Source organism: Mandrillus leucophaeus, unplaced genomic scaffold (assembly GCF_000951045.1).
Source record: "Mandrillus leucophaeus isolate KB7577 unplaced genomic scaffold, Mleu.le_1.0 Scaffold772, whole genome shotgun sequence".
Lineage (NCBI taxonomy): Eukaryota > Metazoa > Chordata > Mammalia > Primates > Cercopithecidae > Mandrillus > Mandrillus leucophaeus.
In genome coordinates, this window is record NW_012108386.1 from 374,815 (window position 1) to 391,814 (window position 17,000).

Here is a 17,000-nt window from a genome sequence, read left to right on the forward strand (position 1 = left end):
CGCTTGAACCCGGGAGATGGAGGTTGTAGTGAGCCGAGATCGCGCCTCTGCACTCCAGCCTGGGCGAGAGAGTGAGACTCCGTCTCAAAAAAAAAAAAAAAAGTGTAGGGAAGAGATAACTAATCTGCTCTAAGACTCCATATCAAATGTACTCAGGAACTCACTGGACTCTTAGAAATCCACTGCCTGTGGTTTATGAGGCAGAGTTACGCATCTGCGATTCAAAGTAGGGTATTTCAATCCAGCCTGCAGGATTGTTTGTATGCAGGATTCATTTCCCATTTCATGTTTGATCAAATATACTGTAGTGTGTAAGAGAATTTTTACCTACCTGCATTAACATGTAGTAGATTCCAGCCATGCCATGGGCTGCTCCAACGTACTGCTTCCGGTGCCACTGGTACAGCAGTGGGCAGCGCTCCGTTTTTCTTTCTTCCCTTGACAAAGTCTTACCCGACTCAATAATAGCATTGACTACCTACAGAGAGAACGAGACGGCATAAATCTAAAACTGTATATGTACCCTGTTGTAGTTCAATTAACAGTATGTCATATATATATGACATATATATATAGAGAGAGAGGCAGAAAACTTAATCTAAAAGTCTTTAAGCAGTTAGCAGCTAACATACTTATATTTCTTTTATAAATTAATAAATGGAGGCAGAAAGAAATCAGGAGCCAATGTTAGAGTAGGAAAAGATAGTAAGTCTAAGAAATAAAAAATTCTTTGTATAAAAAGTCAACCAAAAATCTAGAAGAACGTCTTATAAAAACTGTTTTGGATTTCTTAGTTGCTCCATAGCTGCAGTGCTTTTCCCAAAAGAGCAGCACATACACCTATCAGAAAAGGCTGGAGGAACTGGCTTTATTTATGAAAGACTAATAATATGAGGTCTGCTCTGGCATGAAGGATTTCAGCTAGATCAAAAGCATAGCATGTCTGGAATGACGGTTTCCTCATGTCTATCTCCTCTCATCCTTTTTGGGAAAGTATTCCAAGTTTTAACTGGGCATCTGGCCCCCTAGTTACAGACAGCTGAACACAGACACTTGATGAAGTTCTGGCACTGGGATGGGAGCAGAAGTAAAGTGGGCAACTTGGACACCGAGTCCCTAACAAGGAAGCTGTGTCACCTCCACCTCCTCTTTCCTCTTCATAGGTTGAGGGGCTAAACTAGCTTTGGTCCTGCAAATAAGGGTATGCCCCTAGGATAAGGCAGAATGAGACATAAGAAGTTGGTCCCCACTCGTACCAGCCTGAAATGCTTACCAGCTCAGACATCTCATGAAAGATAAATAAACATTCTAACTCTCTAAAGCCGCGGTTGTTTAGCTCCAGTAAAAACAGATGAATTAATTAAAGATGAAAGAGAGTAAGGTTTTTTTTGTTAATGTTCCTAGAAAAAAATAGGGGCTATTTCTTACTTTTGATGAGTACTTAAAAAAGTACTTCTTAAGAAATACTTCAGTATTTCTTACTTTAAAAAATAATGCTACCTAGAAAGAGAGTCCAGCTATTAATACAACTCAGTACTAGCAAACAGGTTTGAATGGTAGAGATGCCCATAGTTGCCCATATCCCACAGTACCTCTTTAATAGCTGACTCACACACGGTGCCTGGACCTATCTCCGTGTTCAGGTACAGTAAAGCATACAGATAACCTGCCCGTCCATAAAGCAGCTCATCAGGAAGGTCTGATTCTTGGCAGACAACCGCTCTCTGGAGTTGCAAAAGTCTAACCAATAAGAAAAATTAATTTTTTCCCAGAGGAATTCTAAAGTACTTCTTCCTGAAACACTAAACCTGTTGCTTTAGGAATTACCTGTTATTTATTTTAAATTTAAAACTATGATTTTTAAAAATATTCCCAAATCCAGAACACAACAAAAATGTCTCCAGTTCACTAGTCTCCTTTTGAATGTCAAAATTAAAAATAAAACATCTTTCTGTTAATCTCTACCTTTACATCTATTTTAAACCATAAAATTTTATTTTGAAATCCAGAAGTAAAAGAAAGTGATTTAAAATTTAAATAAAAATGGTACTGCAGGCCAGGCGCGGTGGCTCATGCCTATAATCCCAGCACTTTGGGAGGCTGAGGCAGGTGGATCACCTGAGGTCAGGAGTTCAAGACCAGCCTGACTAACATGGTGAAATCCCATCTCTACTAAAAATACAAAATTAGCTGGGTGTGGTGGCACATGCCTGTAATCCCAGCTACTTTGGTGGCTGAGGCAGGAGAATCCCTTGAACCCAGGAGGTAGAGGTTGCAGTGAGCTGAGATCGCACCATTGCATTCTAGCCTGGGCAACAAGATCGAAATTCCATCTCAAAAAAAAAAAAAAAAAATGGTACTGCAATGTCACCAATGCTTGGGAATTAGACTGTCGTTCTCTCTTTATTTTTTCTTTCTTTTTCTTTAGAGACAGGGTCTTGCTCTGTTGCCCAGGCTGGTGTACAGTGGCAGGATGGTGGCTCACCGCAGCCTTGAACTCCTGAGCTCAAGTGATCCTCCTGCCTCAGCCTCCCAAGTTAATGGAACTACAAGCGCATGCCGCCATACCCAGCGTCACCCTGTCTTTCAACAAACATTAACTGACTAGCACGTGCCAGATACTCTACCAGACCCTAGGAATGAGCCGTGATTTCTGCTTCTTCAAGAAAGAATATAAACCAATAGGTGCAATAAAAGCTTACATTCCCTAATTGTTCCATCATTAGCATATCTAATCAGTTACTTAAGGGTTGAACCTAAGATCGGTTTAGTTATTATGGTGAATCTAAAGCATGTAAGCTAATTTTCATGCATTGAAGAAAACTAAAAATTGCTTAGGAAAGATGGTTAAAATCAAGAAATATATTTATTTTTCCCAAAATTAAGGCACACACATGCTTGCATAAAAAGAGGGCATATGATCCCACCACTATGCTCAAGATTAACAGTTTGGCACGATCTGTTTACAGCAATGGATGAAATTAAAAACAGTTTCCTTTTTGAATCTTTCTACAGCAAGAGCTTTCACTGGGAATTGGGAGAAAATGTTTCCAGTTCTAAAACTCACTTTGTGATGCATTCCTGGGATTCACAGTCACTTCTGAGTTTGTGGTAAATCACAGCTCCAACAGCCAGAGGCCCGGCATCCCCACAGAGGAAGGTGACCCTCCGGCCATTCAGATTCCGAAGTGTTCTTTTTACGTAATCCAGGGATCGGAGCAGGTAGGTTTGGTCACATGTGACCCGGTACAACTGCAGGTACAAAAGGGCTATGCCTGGAATAATTTCCCACCCCCAAAGAAAAGCATTATTATCTTTTCCTTTTATCTTCAGGACATTATTTGTAATTACATGAAACACCTTCTACATAAATCTATGTTTTCAAAGGGGTGACATCAAAACAATACATATCATACATTTCTTTTGTTTGTTTGTTTGTTTTTTGTTTGTTTGAGACAGAGTCTTGCTCTGTCACCCAGGCTGGAGTGCAGTGGTGCAATCTCGGCTCACTGTAAGCTCCGCCTTCTGGGTTCACGCCATTCTCCTGACTCAGCCTCCTGAGTAGCCAGGACTACAGGTGCCCACCACCACGTCTGGCCAATTTTTTTGTACTTTTAGTAGAGACGGGGTTTCACTGTGTTAGCCAGGATGGTCTCAATCTCTTGACCTCATGATCTGCCGGCCTTGGCCTCCCAAAGTGCTGGGATTACAGGCATGAGCCACTGAACCCGGCCCCCATATCATACATTTCTGTAAGATGAATAAACAAAACAAAACCAAGACAGAGAAATTAGGGAGGAAAGAACAGAAACCAAGTTTGTACATGTTAGCTTGGTGCTTGTCCTGGCATAGTGATGTAATACCTCTTATTCACAGACAAGAGAAGATACATCACTTCCTACTCATCCTCAGTTAATTTTCATTCATTCCAAAGTTGCATTCATTCTTCCTTGAAGATCCTAACATGGATCCTCTTCTTTTTACTTCTCATAAAATCATTTCTCTTATGTTATCCCAAATGATTGCTTTTCTGAACTTTATACTCTCTTCTTTTTTTTCCTATTGTTCCCAATTTTTCTTTCTTTTTTTTTTTTTTTTTTCTGAGACGGAGTCTCATTCTGTCACCCAGTCTGGAGTACAGTGGCCTGATCTCCGCTCACTGCAAGCTCCGCCTCCCAGGTTCACGCCATTCTCCCGCCTCAGCCTCCTGAATAGCTGGGACTACAGGCGCCCACCACCACGCCCGGCTAATTTTTTGTAATTTTAGTAGAGATGGGATTTTACTGTGTTAGCCAGGATGGTCTCAATCTCCTGACCTCGTGATCCGCCGGCCTCAGCCTCCCAAAGTGCTGGGATTACAGGCGTAAGCCACAGTGCCCGGCCTATTTTTCCCAGTTTTTCAATGTTCTTTCGTGAACAACCCTACAACTGACCAACCAACTGGTGAGTGAACTCGCCATTTCTGGAGCAGCCACACAGTACAGAGTAAGGCGACCAGTACAAAGGGCGTGTGTGTTCATCACCCACCAACCTTTCCATTTTGGATAAAGAACAGACTCAGATCTTCAAATGAATCCGAGAATCTCCAGAGAACGGCCTATATGGCTTCTTAAAGAAGCATGTTCGTATATCTGGGTTTGAGAAGACAATATGACAGCTAAGTTAAAAAAAAAAAAAAGAATCAGCATAAATATGTATTTACTAAAGTCTTTTATAGGAACAAGTATTGGCAGACATGACATGCTGGTGAAAAGGCCAAATGAAACATTTCTTTCATGTTTAAGTTGAGGTTCTTCAATAGTCTAGTCTTTGTCTAATATCCTACTCTGATTTTTATTATTTTTCATTTTGCTTTTTTTTTTTTTTTTGAGACACGGTCTCACTCTGTTGCCCAGGCTGGAGTGCAGTGGCGCAATCTTGGCTCAATGCAACCTCTGCCTCCCGAGTTCAAGTGATTCTCCTCCTTCAGCCTCCTGAGTAGCTGGGATTACAGGCGTGCGCCACTATACCCGGCTAATTTTTGTATTTTCAGTAGAGACAGGTTTTCACCATGTTGGTCAGGCTGGTCTCGAACTTCTGACCTCGTGATCCGCCCACCTCGGCCTCCCAAAGTGCTAGGATTAACAGGTGTGAGCCACTGTGCCCGGCTTCATTTTGCTTTTTAAATTTCTCCAAATATCTAGCTGCTTATTTCTTCAATTCTTCTATTCAGGGTATATTACTTCTCTTTCAAATTAATCCTTAACACTTTTTGAAGTCTTTCATCATTATCCACTTCTTTAAAGATGTTGAGTCAAACAGATAAGAAAGTAGCATATTTGGAGGGTCTGAAAAAAATTCTTCTGCATGAGTTGCTTATCATTGCCCTGAGAGTATGTTTTCTACATTCAAAAAATATAAGCATACAGGAAACAGACAGTAAAACTTAAGTACCTACAAATTTCAAACATAATAATCACTATAAAGGCTTACAAATGAGTATTCCGATTGACTCAGAAAACTCTAAAAATAGGATGCTGATCTGATTAACCTATGAATCTAAACACCTACAGTTACAGATACTTAATGCTTCAGTATTTTAAAGTAAATGGTAATAGGTAAAGTAAAAAAAAAAGTCATCATGCTTTGTCATTTTTTTGTTGGCAGGCGCACATGTTGCACTAGGTAAAAGAAGCTAGAATGAACAGGCCTCAGGCATGTGGTGGGAGGTGCTGGGGAGCACACACCTGTGAGCAGGCTCAACCTTCTAGACAGCCTGTGTCTTTGGACTGTGAACTGTACCAGTGCCTCCCATCCCCACACCTTCAGTTGGCCAGGATGGCCAGCAGAAGCTGCAGCTGATTATCTCCCTTCCCCAATGCTGAAAGCTAGAGCCAGCTGGAGCTAGGCATCTCCCTCGCTCCAGGGAGGCGGGGCTGTGATAAACCCCTTGCAGGAGAGGCTCCAGTAAAGCAGTTTCTCCAGAGGGCAGGTCTTGTCAAGAACAGAAGGCTCTGATGGAATTCAGTATGGTTCCTTCCCCTGAACCTACAAGAAGCATGAGGGGAGTTTTCCCTGATGTTCACCATGAAGATCTGGTGGAGCTCCTAGAGGTAAAGTTCACAGAAGTGTGAGAGCCCGCTATGACTGGGTGCCCATCGAGTTTTTAAGTCTCTCTGGCGGGTCCACACTTAGCCCCCGTAATTCATCATCAAAGTTTCGGTCAACAACAAACTGTATATGCACAGTCCCATAAGATCATAATCATAATACCATATTTTTACAGTACCTTTTCTATATCTAGCTATGTTTAGATACAAAAACACCATTGTGTTACAATTGCTACAGTATTCAGTGCAGCAATGCTGTACAGCTTTGCGGCCTAGGAGCAACAGGCTATATCATAGAGCATAGAGGTGTAGTTGGCTACACAGTCTAGGTATGTGTGAGCACCTCTATGATATAGTCTGCACAATGAAACTGCCCAGGGACGTGTTTCTCAGGACTCATCCATGATGTGAAGCGATGCACGACTGTAGTTCTCGGCATTCACCTGTTTCGCCAGTTTTTGGTGCAGCTGTTTGCTCCTTTGACCTCACTTCTCTCATGGAGCTAAGAAGAGCTGCTGAGTTTTCACTCTGTTAAGCTTTTTACTTGCTAGGATACAATGGTGACTTGTAAACTCCTTAAATGCTAGACTGGAAAACTGAAGTGTCTCTTTAATTTACCTTGCTTTTCCTTTGCATTTTTTCCTTGATAGTTTCATTTAGTCACTTATTTATTAAGCAAACATTTATTACACCCTTCCTAGACACGAGGACACTTTGCCCGCATGCTCTCTGTGGGGTCAGCTCTTTCTTTGGCTCCTTGCGCTTTGGTCTCATTTCTGAAATGATTTTTTATCTTTTCCTTAAATTTCTTCTCTTGGTCTGTCAATTCTTATTTCACGTGCTCTTACCGTCTAGCCATCTCTGCTCTGAGTGTCTTTACCTCTGCGTTGTGAACTCACTGCTTAACTAAGTTACAAAATGAATGCTGAAAGTACCACCAATTTTTCTCCACTTTGTAGTGACATCTTCCTGGTGCGGTTTTCTCCCTCCATTGAGAAATTTTTATTTTTATTTTTCTTCCTTATATTATGGATAAAGTAATTATATTTTTTCTTAAAATTGAACTTTTCTATATCAACTATTAATAGGACAAATCCCTGGAAGGGGAAAATGGTTAGGGTAGCTTTCCCAACTTTTATCCCAACGGTGTCCTCTTGCTAAGTGATGAACAGTGTATGTAATACACGAGGAGTCTGGTGGCCAGATCTCCTGACTCTCAAACCCTTTCTTGTATCAGGAGTGCCCATTGCTGCTGCTTCCTTCCTTCTCTACACCATCAGCGGGGGCCAGCAAGAATGCCGCTCCACCTTGCAAGCTAAACCTGCTTCTCTGCAAGCCATGCCTGTTCTACAGCTCTCCAACCCCATTCCCTGTGCACCTTCCACACATTTATTCCCAGCTTCTCCTGGCACTGTCTTCTCACTTTGCACTCGGATGTGCCCACAGAAGTTCCCACTGAGGCTGTGGCCCACCCTGCCTGGAATAGCTATTTGTTGATTCTGGGAGGGTGGGTGGGGTCGGGGTGATTCAGCCATGCCTGGACCCTGGGCTTTCTCGCCTGCACACCATGGCTCTCCACACTCGTTCTAGATGCTGCTTCTTTTTACCCAACATGACTTGTGTGTTTTCTGTCTCAAAGTTTTGCTAAAGGGGTAAGTTGTGGGTGCTTCATTCATTCTTCTTCTGCTTTTGTTGAGACAGGGTCTCACTCTGTCACCTAGGCTGGAGTGCAGCAGTGCACTCATGGCTCACTGCAGCCTTGACCTCCTGGGCTTGAGCCATCCTCCTGCCTCAGCCTCCTGAGTAGTTGGGACTACAGGTGTTTACCACTGTGCCCAGCTAATTTTAGAGATGGGGTCTTGTTATGTTGCCCAGGCTAGTCTCAAACTCCTGGCCTCAAACCATCCTTCCACCTCCATCTCCCAAAGTGCTGGGATTACAGGTGTTAGTCACTGTGCCCAGCCTTCTTATATTGTACACACAATTTAGGGAAGTATGGGTCTAAGTGGATTCCATACATCTACCTGAACCTCTAAACCCTATTAATTTAAATCACTAAACAAAATATTTCCATGATGATTCCCAAAGACAGCAACAGCTAGGGATTTTTTAAGCAATACTGATTTCTGGAAACCGCCTGTAGAGTTCCTAATGTAACAGTTCTGGGCTGGAGGCTGAGAACTGTAGTTTCTTACAAAGCTCTCTTGGTAATTGTGATGCACGGCCAGTTTAGAACCTAACAATCAGGGGTTTAGAAACCCTTTTTCAACAAGCAAAAAAGTTGTAAGTAAAAGATTTTTAGGGGAAACCTGTGCAACTAATAGCTATGCTATTTTCCTTCCAAAATATCCTTATTCTTTGTATTTTACTTCAGGTTAACCACAATTATCTAATTTTATTACATTTAAGACATCTTTGGCCCTCTAAGTGAACTGGCTCCATGTCTGTCTGGGTTTATAAGTTTGAAGTTTGGCATATGTAATGTCACTATGTAAATGCTGCATGCATAACAGGCAAATAAGCATCACAAAAATGAATATAAATATAAATACAAATACAATGTTCACAAAAATGAATATAAATATAAATACAAATACAATATTATCAGGGCCCCATGTTTGGTTCATGGTGGCTCTAGTATGTATATCTCTGTCTATGCTTTTTTGTTTGTTTTTTGTTTGTTTGTTTGTTTCTTTTTGAGACAGGGTCTCACTCCTGTTGCCCAGATTGGAGTGTAATGATGTGATCCCAGCTCACTACAACCTCCACCTCTGGGCTCAAACAATTCTCCTGCTTCAGCTTTCCCAATAGCTGGGACTATAGGCACATGCTACCACGCCCAGCTAATTTTTGTATTTTTAGTAGAGACAGCTTTTGCCATGTTGCCCAGGCTGGTCTCAAACTCCTGAGCTCAAGTGATCTGCCATCTTTGGTCTCCCAAAGTGCTTTGGATTACAGGCTTGAGCCACCACAGCTGGCCTATGCTGTTTATTAATTAAGCTATAAGAATTCAGCAAGAAATCACTCTAAATGTGTATATAAATTGTCATCAGGAATTTAGTCAGACTTCAGTCTAATCCCTGAGAACAAGGTCATCTTTTATATCCTTTATATTCCCTAAACAATTATTAGAATGTTCTGAATACCGGGTAAAATAATAAGAATGCAAAGATTAGTTAAGGCAAGTTAATTTTTCAATTACATTTTTTGATGTGAAGTATATTATTGGTTGTTTAACTGTTATCATTAAAATAAAAATAAAAACATTTATGTGCACGAATGAGTCAAATGAGTACAGGCAGTAGGGTAGATAGTTTATATCACAGAACAGAGAGACCACTCACCACAGCCTGTCACAATGACCAGAGCAGCAAAGAATCCTTTAAAATTGACCCTAGGGCAAGTTTGCTCTTAATAATTACACATTTTCATACACAGCTACATATTAGGTTAAATAAATGATGTTATTAAAAAAAAGACACACTAGATATTAAAGTTCAAACTTCAGGGAGAAAGCATTTCTTTAGAAATAAAATTCCAAATCATCTAATCATTGAAGACACAGAGCAAGACTTCAATTAAAAGGTATAAAATCAGCCAAGCATGGTGGCTCACACCTGTAATCCCAGCACTTTGGGAGGCTGAGGCAGGAGGGTCGCTTGAGCCCAGGAATTTGAGACCAACCTCGGCAACATAGTGAGACTCTGTCTTTACAAAATAATTTTAAAAAATTAGCCAGGTGTGGTGGCACGTGCCTGTGGTCCCAGCTGCACGGGAGGCTGAGGCAGGAGGATGGTTTGAGCCCAGGAGGTCAACGCTGCAGAGAGCTGTGATTACACCACTGTACTCTAGCCCAGGCAACAGAGTGAGACTCCGTCTCAAAAAAAAAAAAATAAGTATAAAATCTTTACAATTTTATTTTCTTTTGTTTTTGAGACGGAGTCTCACTCTGTGGCCCAGGCTGGAGTGCGCTGGCACGATCTTGGCTCACTGTAACCTCCGCTTCCCGGGTTCAAGCAATTCTCCTGCCTCAGTCTCCCGAGTAGCTGGGATTACAGGCGCCCAACACCACACCTGGCTAATTTTTGTATTTTTAGTAGAGACGGGGTTTCACCATGTTGGTCAAGCTAGTCTCGAACTCCTGACCTCAGGTGATCTACCTGCCTCGGCTTCCCAAAGTTCTGGGATTACAGGCACCAGCCACCGTGCCTGGCCAAATCTTTACCACTTTAAAAGAGAAGAAAATTTCAAAGTCAAGTCTTACATCTCATAATCTAAGAATAAAATGTATCAGTCTCACCTGTCCAGCCAGTATAAGCAGAGCAGTCATGGGGATCAGCTGTCTTCAGCCCTTCTTCCATTTGCTGCAGAAGATCTTTAATTTTGGTCTGGATCCGTCTTATTAAGTTATGAATGATCTGAGATCCAAAAGAAGAGATAACTTTAACTGCACAAGAATGGGACAATGTTGTAATAAACACTTTAAAGTCTAAATTGTACAAACATAACAGACAGCAGTTACTTTCCTTGGACCGTCTCAGTGCATCGTTAGTTGGAGTCCATCTTGGTTTTTATAAGGTTACATTTTTTTTAATGAGATAATACCCTATTTAGACTATAACTCATAAGTAGAATCACAAAAAACAACTAGCAGAAATCAAAGAATTTAAAAAAAAAACAGAAAAGAAAAAAATGGATGGATTTAAGTACACAAACATTTCAACTTCTGTAAGATAAAGAACAAAAGAAAGATGGTTTAAAAGTTAATGACAAAGGGGAAATACATGGAATATAAGATATAAATCAATAATAAACATAATACATAACTAGACCCCAAATTATTAACATCCTCATACAAAAGAAAAAATGATAAGCATACATAAAACAAGTTTGATCACTCAGTGATTAATGAAATGCAAATAAAAACAAGTACTATGGATTTATCAGATTAAAAAATAGTATTATATAAAAAGAATTAAGTCCCAAGACTAAGAGCAAACAAAACAGGTATTCTTATTCATTGTTGGCAGTCTTTCCCAAGAGAAATATGCAATATTCTTCAATAATGTAGCTGACAGTATTGTTAAGATCTTTCCTACCTTTGCTGATTTTTTTTTTTTTTTTTTGCACGACAGTTTCGCTCTGTCACTCAGGCTGGAGTGCAGTGGTGTGATCTCAGCTCACTGCAACCTCCGCCTCCTGGGTTCAAGCGATTCTTCTACCTCAGCCTCTTAAGTAGCTGGGACTATAGGCACTTGCCACCACGCCTGGCTAATTTTTGTATTTTTAGTAGAAATAGGGTGAGACAGAGTTTCGCTCGTCACTCAGACTGGAGTGCAATGGTACGATCTTGGCTCACTGCAATCTCTGCCTCCTGGGTTCAAGTGATTCTCCTGCCTCGGCCTCCCGAGTAGCTGGGATTACAAACACCCGTCACCACACCCGACTAATTTTTGTATTTTTAGTAGAGATGGGGTTTCACCATGTTGGCCAGGCTGGTCTTAAACACCTGACCTCAAGTGATCCACCCACCTCCCAAAATGCTGGGATTATAGCAATGAGCCACCGTGCCTGGCCCACCTCTGCTGATTTTTAAAAATCTACTTGCTCTATCAATTAGTCAGAAACCTCCCATTACGACTATGGAATTGTTTATTTCTCCCTTTAACTCTCTCTCTTTTTGCTTTCATATATTTTGAAGTTCTGTTATTAGGCATAGACAAATTAATGACTAGTATGTCTTCCTGACAAACTGATTCATTTTCATAATGAAATGCCCTTCTATGAGATTGTAAAGAAAATACTTTTAGGTTCTGCACAATTAGGGCTTTGAGGGCAAATTCTACTGAAATTTGGGATTCTGGACTAAAAGTAAACCTTAGGAACTAAGGTGTGCAGAGTGTGAACCCCAGAGAGGTTTCCTCAACCCTGGATGTGCATGTTTACATTTCAAAGTGCATGAGGCCCCAGAACCAGGAGACATTTCTGACTTGTAAAACTGAAGACAATGGGCTCATCTTTTCCATACAGATATTTATGTACATTCTGAAAAGATTAAAGAAAGATGCTGCTAATGAGACTCTCAGAAAGGGAAGGGGAGACAATTGCCTTTTCCCCTTTTATAAAAAGCACGGAAAATTTACTTTCCTTCTTTCCTTATCTACAATACTGGCTTTGCCAATGAAGGTCATCATACCCTACCTGCACTGCATTGTACCACAGATAAGAACTGGGACCTGGGAACTGCCCACTGGTTATTTGTGGTCAGGTAAACAGGAAGAAATTCCTGATTCAAAAACCTTTTGCTATATTCAGGACAAAATTAATTAACATAAGTAACAAAACCCTCTTTACCTGCTCGACCTAAGAGCTATTTTATGGGACATTTTGCACATAGTCACTAAGTTTTCAGATGCCCACTGCTTGCTTACTTGGCCATCCATTCACTTTCAACCTTTGTCTTGATATTATAAGTCGATCTCTTGTGTAGCACACAGTTAGGTTTTCGTTAATTTATCCTGATAGTCTTAGAATCCCTCAGCGGACATGAGCAGAACCCTCTTCACTGGCAGGATGCCCTAAGAGAAAGTGCGGTTCAGTCAGCCCTGAGTGGCACCTTTTCCAGTCCCACTGTGGGACAAACCCCATCTGTTCCTGCAGACTCACCTCTAGGCTGTATTCTTTAAAAACTGGAATGAATTCAACCCCCAGATCCTCAAAAACAAACATCTAACTTTCTTGTGTAACACAGCATGGCTCCTATGCAGAAAAACATCAAATTTGTTTCCTTAGTCTTTTATAAGCAAAAGCAGAATAAGGAGGACAGGGAGAAAAAAAAAAAAAAAAAGAAAGAAAAGAAAAGAAAGACAGAAAGAAAAGAATAGAAAAGAAAGACAAAGAAAAACAGAAACAACAGGCAGAGGCAGAGGCAGGCTCAACTGCTGGCTGTTTTAAAGCCCCCAGCCCCCGCCAGGTTTCCCTAAGGATACTCCTCCAAATGACTGCTACCAGTGGAGACGGCCAGGCCACCCAAAGGCAAACTGCTCCCAGTGAGATAAATGGGAAAAGCCCCACTCAACTTGTACCCTCTGCTATCAGGGGAACCCGCCCCAATATTTCAATGTAGGTTCCATTTTCCCTAAGTGTTGGCCAGTCTGAGAAATAAAGAGAAAGAGTACGAAGAGAGGAATTTTACAGCTGGGCCTCTGGGGGTGATGTCACATATCGGTAGGACCGTGATGCCCACCTGAGCCGCAAAAACAGCAGGTTTTTATTAAGGACTTCAAAAGGGGAGTGGGTGGACGAACAGGGAGTAGGTAACAAAGATCACATGCTTCAAAGTGCAAAAAAGGAGAACAAAGATCACATGCTTCTGAGGCCAATAAAGATCATAAGGCAAAGGGCAAAACAAAGATCACAAGGCAAAGGGCGAAATCAAAAACTCCTGAGAAGGGTCTATGTTCAGTTGTGCATGTATTATCTTGATAAATATCTTAACAGAAAACAGGGTTTGAGAGCAGAGTACTGGTCTGACCTCAAATTCACCAGGGGGGTCAAATTTACCAGGAGGTTTTCCCCCACCCTGATAAGCCTGAGGGTACTGCAGGAGACCAGGGCATATTTCAGTCCTTATCTCAACCACATAAGACAGACACTCCCAGAGCGGCCGTTTATAGACAAAGGTCTTAATTATTAATATTCCTTGCTAGGAAAAGAATTCAGTGATATCTTCCCTACTTGTATGTCCGTTTATAGGCTCTCAGCAAGAGGAAAAATATGGCTCTATTCTGCCCGACCCTGCAGGCAGTCAGACCTTATGGTTGTCTTCCCTTGTTCCCTGAAAATCGCTATTATTCTGTTCTTTTTCAAGGTACACTGATTTCATATTGTTCAAATACACATTTTACAATCAATTTGTAGAACAGTGATCCTGAGGTGACATACATTCTCAGCTTACAAAGATTACAGGATTAAGAGATTAAAGTAAAGACAGGCATAAGAAATTATAAGAGTATTATTTGGGAACTGACAAATGTCCATGAAATATTCATAGTTTATGTTCAGAGATTGCAGTAAAGACAGGCATAAGAAATTATTAGAGTATTATTTGGGAACTGATAAATATCCATGAAATCTTCACAATTTATGTTCTTCTGCCACAGCTCCAGCTGGTCCCTCCGTTTGGGGTCCCTGACTTCCCACAACACTCTGTCACAAGCTCAGCCACTGGAAATGAGGCCTGAGGACCAAAGGACTCCCAGGACGGAATTCCAGCCCCTGAAAGTCTTGAGCTGAATGGGCTCTCTGCTCCAGTTGAAAACAGCTTACCTTAAGTGGTGACTTGAGAAGGTGGGAAAAATTCATCTCACACCATGTAGGTCCAGGGTGTCAAGGCTCTCCCTGACTGATGGAGATAAAGGATAAAGCAAAGTAGTAAAGGGGCTGGCCCCAACCTTGCAATAACTGGCTGGCTCACAAGCCCTCCTGTAAAGCTTAACTCCTCTCCATTCCTTTTTTTTTTTTTTTTTTTTTAAACACAGTCTCTCTCTCTTGCCCAGGCTGGAATGCAGTGGCACCATCTTGGCTCACTGCAGCCTCTGCCTCACTGCAGCCTCTGCCTCCAGGGTGGTGCATTAGAAATTATGGTGTCGGAGTCATGAACCAGAGGCCACAAGATTCCAAACCTCCCCAATTGCTCCTCAGAATAACATCACTACTGTAAAACCTAAGAATGGTGCTCAAGATATATTTTCAGACTCTGCATTCTGCATTCTGATGCACCAGCTGGTGCCATCCAGACTGGTAATCGGGCTCAACCGGTTCTGTGATCCCACCCAGGAACAGAAGACAAGAAGAAGAACCCACTGTGACCCCCTAAGATTTCATCTAGGATCCGACCAATCAGCATTCCCACTCCCTTGCCCCCACCCACCAAATTATCCTTTAAAAACCCCAGTCCAGGTTTTCAGGGAGACTGGCTTGAGTAAAAAACTCCGGTCACCAGTTCAGCTGGCTTTGTGTGAATTACACTTTGTGTTGTGATTCCCGTCTTGATAAGGCAGCTCTGTGTGGGCAGTGGGCAAGCAGATCTCACAGGGCACTGACAGTCTTCTCATTCCCCTGCTAAGGCCATGCAGTAACTTTTAACTGTCATACACTGTATTTACCAGTTCTAAAATACCCATGAGACTCTTTTTTAATGGTTTTTACTTCCCTACTGAGATTTCCTCATTTTTCATGAATTGAAAGCATATTTTGTTTTATTTCATGGAGGAGAGTTACAGTAGTCAGTTTAAAATCGTTGCATACTAGTTTCACTACCTGGTTCTTTTCAGGATTGGACCCAGTTAATGTTCTTTTCTTTTGAAAATGTGTCTTTTATGTAGAAAAGCAGAATATGCCACCTCAAAATCATGCATTTTTGACATAAGGATGAATTTGAGTTGAAGACAACTGAGAAGTAGATGCCAGAATAGCTCTCTCCCCTCCCCCACCTGCCTAAAAGCAGGACTTAAAAACTGTGTCCCTCCTTCGCTCCCAACCAGGGAAGAAATCTTTGGGGGGCATCAGCCTGAAGAAGGCACCACAGAATTCTACATTACAAACCCCATTTGTTTGCCATTCTATGATTTGCATCCCAGACACTAAAAGTCCCTGTCCTTTGTCTTGTCACTGCTCTAAAAACGCACTGCTCTTTGCTGAAGATGAGATATAAGCTGGGTTTCTAAGCCATCTCTGTGAGATTCACTCATTCCCTGGGTACGTCCTACGTGCATATGAAATACACACATTAAAACACTCATTTGTTTTTCTCTTCTTAATTTGTCTTTTATTACAGGGGTCTGTCCCAGCTAAGAACTCCGAGGGGTAAGAGGAAAAACAATTTTTCTCTCTTACACTACGATCCTGGTTCTACAGAGAGCAGGTAACTTTGCCCTGCATCTGGAATATTAATTTGTACATTGTTTTCTTGCTTGTATTGAATTGCAAATTATGTTTCTGGGGCAGCAGCTCTCCTCTCAATTCTTATCTTTAGTCTTTAGCTAAGCTTCTTTGTGTTTGTTCCAGACATGGGTTGTTCAGAATTTGATTGGATATATCCACAGACAAGATTTTGGGATCCCTCCTCTGGCTCATTCCCTTTCCCCATTATCTTATCAGTCAGTTATCCCATCTTAGATTTCCGGTTCCCTGAAAATGTGTTTTTCCCACAGGCACACCCTGCCACCACTGAGTGCACCACGTAAATGAAACTTAGCTCCAGGATAAAAGACATGGACACAGAAATTTCTTTCACAGGGAATGCACTATAATATAACCTATAGAGGTCAGGCATGGTGGCTCACACCTGTAATCCCAGCACTTTAGGAGGCCGAGGCGGACGGATCACGAGGTCAGGAGATCGAGACCATCCTGGCTAACACGGTGAAACCCCGTCTCTATTAAAAATACAAAAACAAAATTAGCTGGGCGTGGTGGCAGGCGCCTGTAGTCCCAGCTACTCAGGAGGCTGAGGCAGGAGAATGGCGTGAACCCGGGAGGCGGAGCTTGCAGTGAGCCGAGATCCAGCCACTGCACTCCAGCCTGGGCGACAGAGTAAGACTCCGTCTCAAAAACAAAAAACAAAAATCAAAACAAAACAAAAACATACCCTATAGAAATTCACTCTTCCGCCAGGGCGTGGTGGCTCATGCCTGTAATCTCAGCACTTTGGGAGTCCGAGGTGGGTGGATCACCTGAGGTCAGGAGTTCAGGAACAGCCTGGCCAACATGGTGAAACCCCATCTCTACTAAAAATACAAAATTAGCCGGGCATGGTGGCACACACCTGTAATCCCAGCTACTTGGGAAGCTAAGGCAGAAGAATCACTTGCACCCGGAAGGCAGAGGTTGCAGTGAGCCAAGATGGCG

The 17,000-nt window shown here is 41.9% G+C and overlaps 1 protein-coding gene across 2 annotated transcripts in view; it reads right to left on the bottom strand.

The window, feature by feature from the left end:
• LANCL2 (LanC lantibiotic synthetase component C-like 2 (bacterial)) overlaps positions 1 to 15,655 on the bottom strand; it is a 46,044-nt gene extending 30,389 nt beyond the window's left edge. Inside the window, exons 1-5 of one of the 2 annotated variants that reach the window (XM_011966770.1) lie at positions 15,588 to 15,655; positions 10,390 to 10,507; positions 3,068 to 3,275; positions 1,593 to 1,740; positions 332 to 478 (exon numbers count right to left, since the gene is read on the bottom strand). In XM_011966770.1, coding sequence (XP_011822160.1) covers positions 332 to 478; positions 1,593 to 1,740; positions 3,068 to 3,275; positions 10,390 to 10,450 — 564 coding nt within the window. In that variant the 5' untranslated portion in view covers positions 10,451 to 10,507; positions 15,588 to 15,655. Of the gene's footprint in view, positions 1 to 331; positions 479 to 1,592; positions 1,741 to 3,067; positions 3,276 to 10,389; positions 10,510 to 15,587 lie in introns of those variants that run through there. The other variant, XM_011966772.1, reaches the window with a different exon arrangement.
• Positions 15,656 to 17,000: the final 1,345 nt, after the last annotated feature.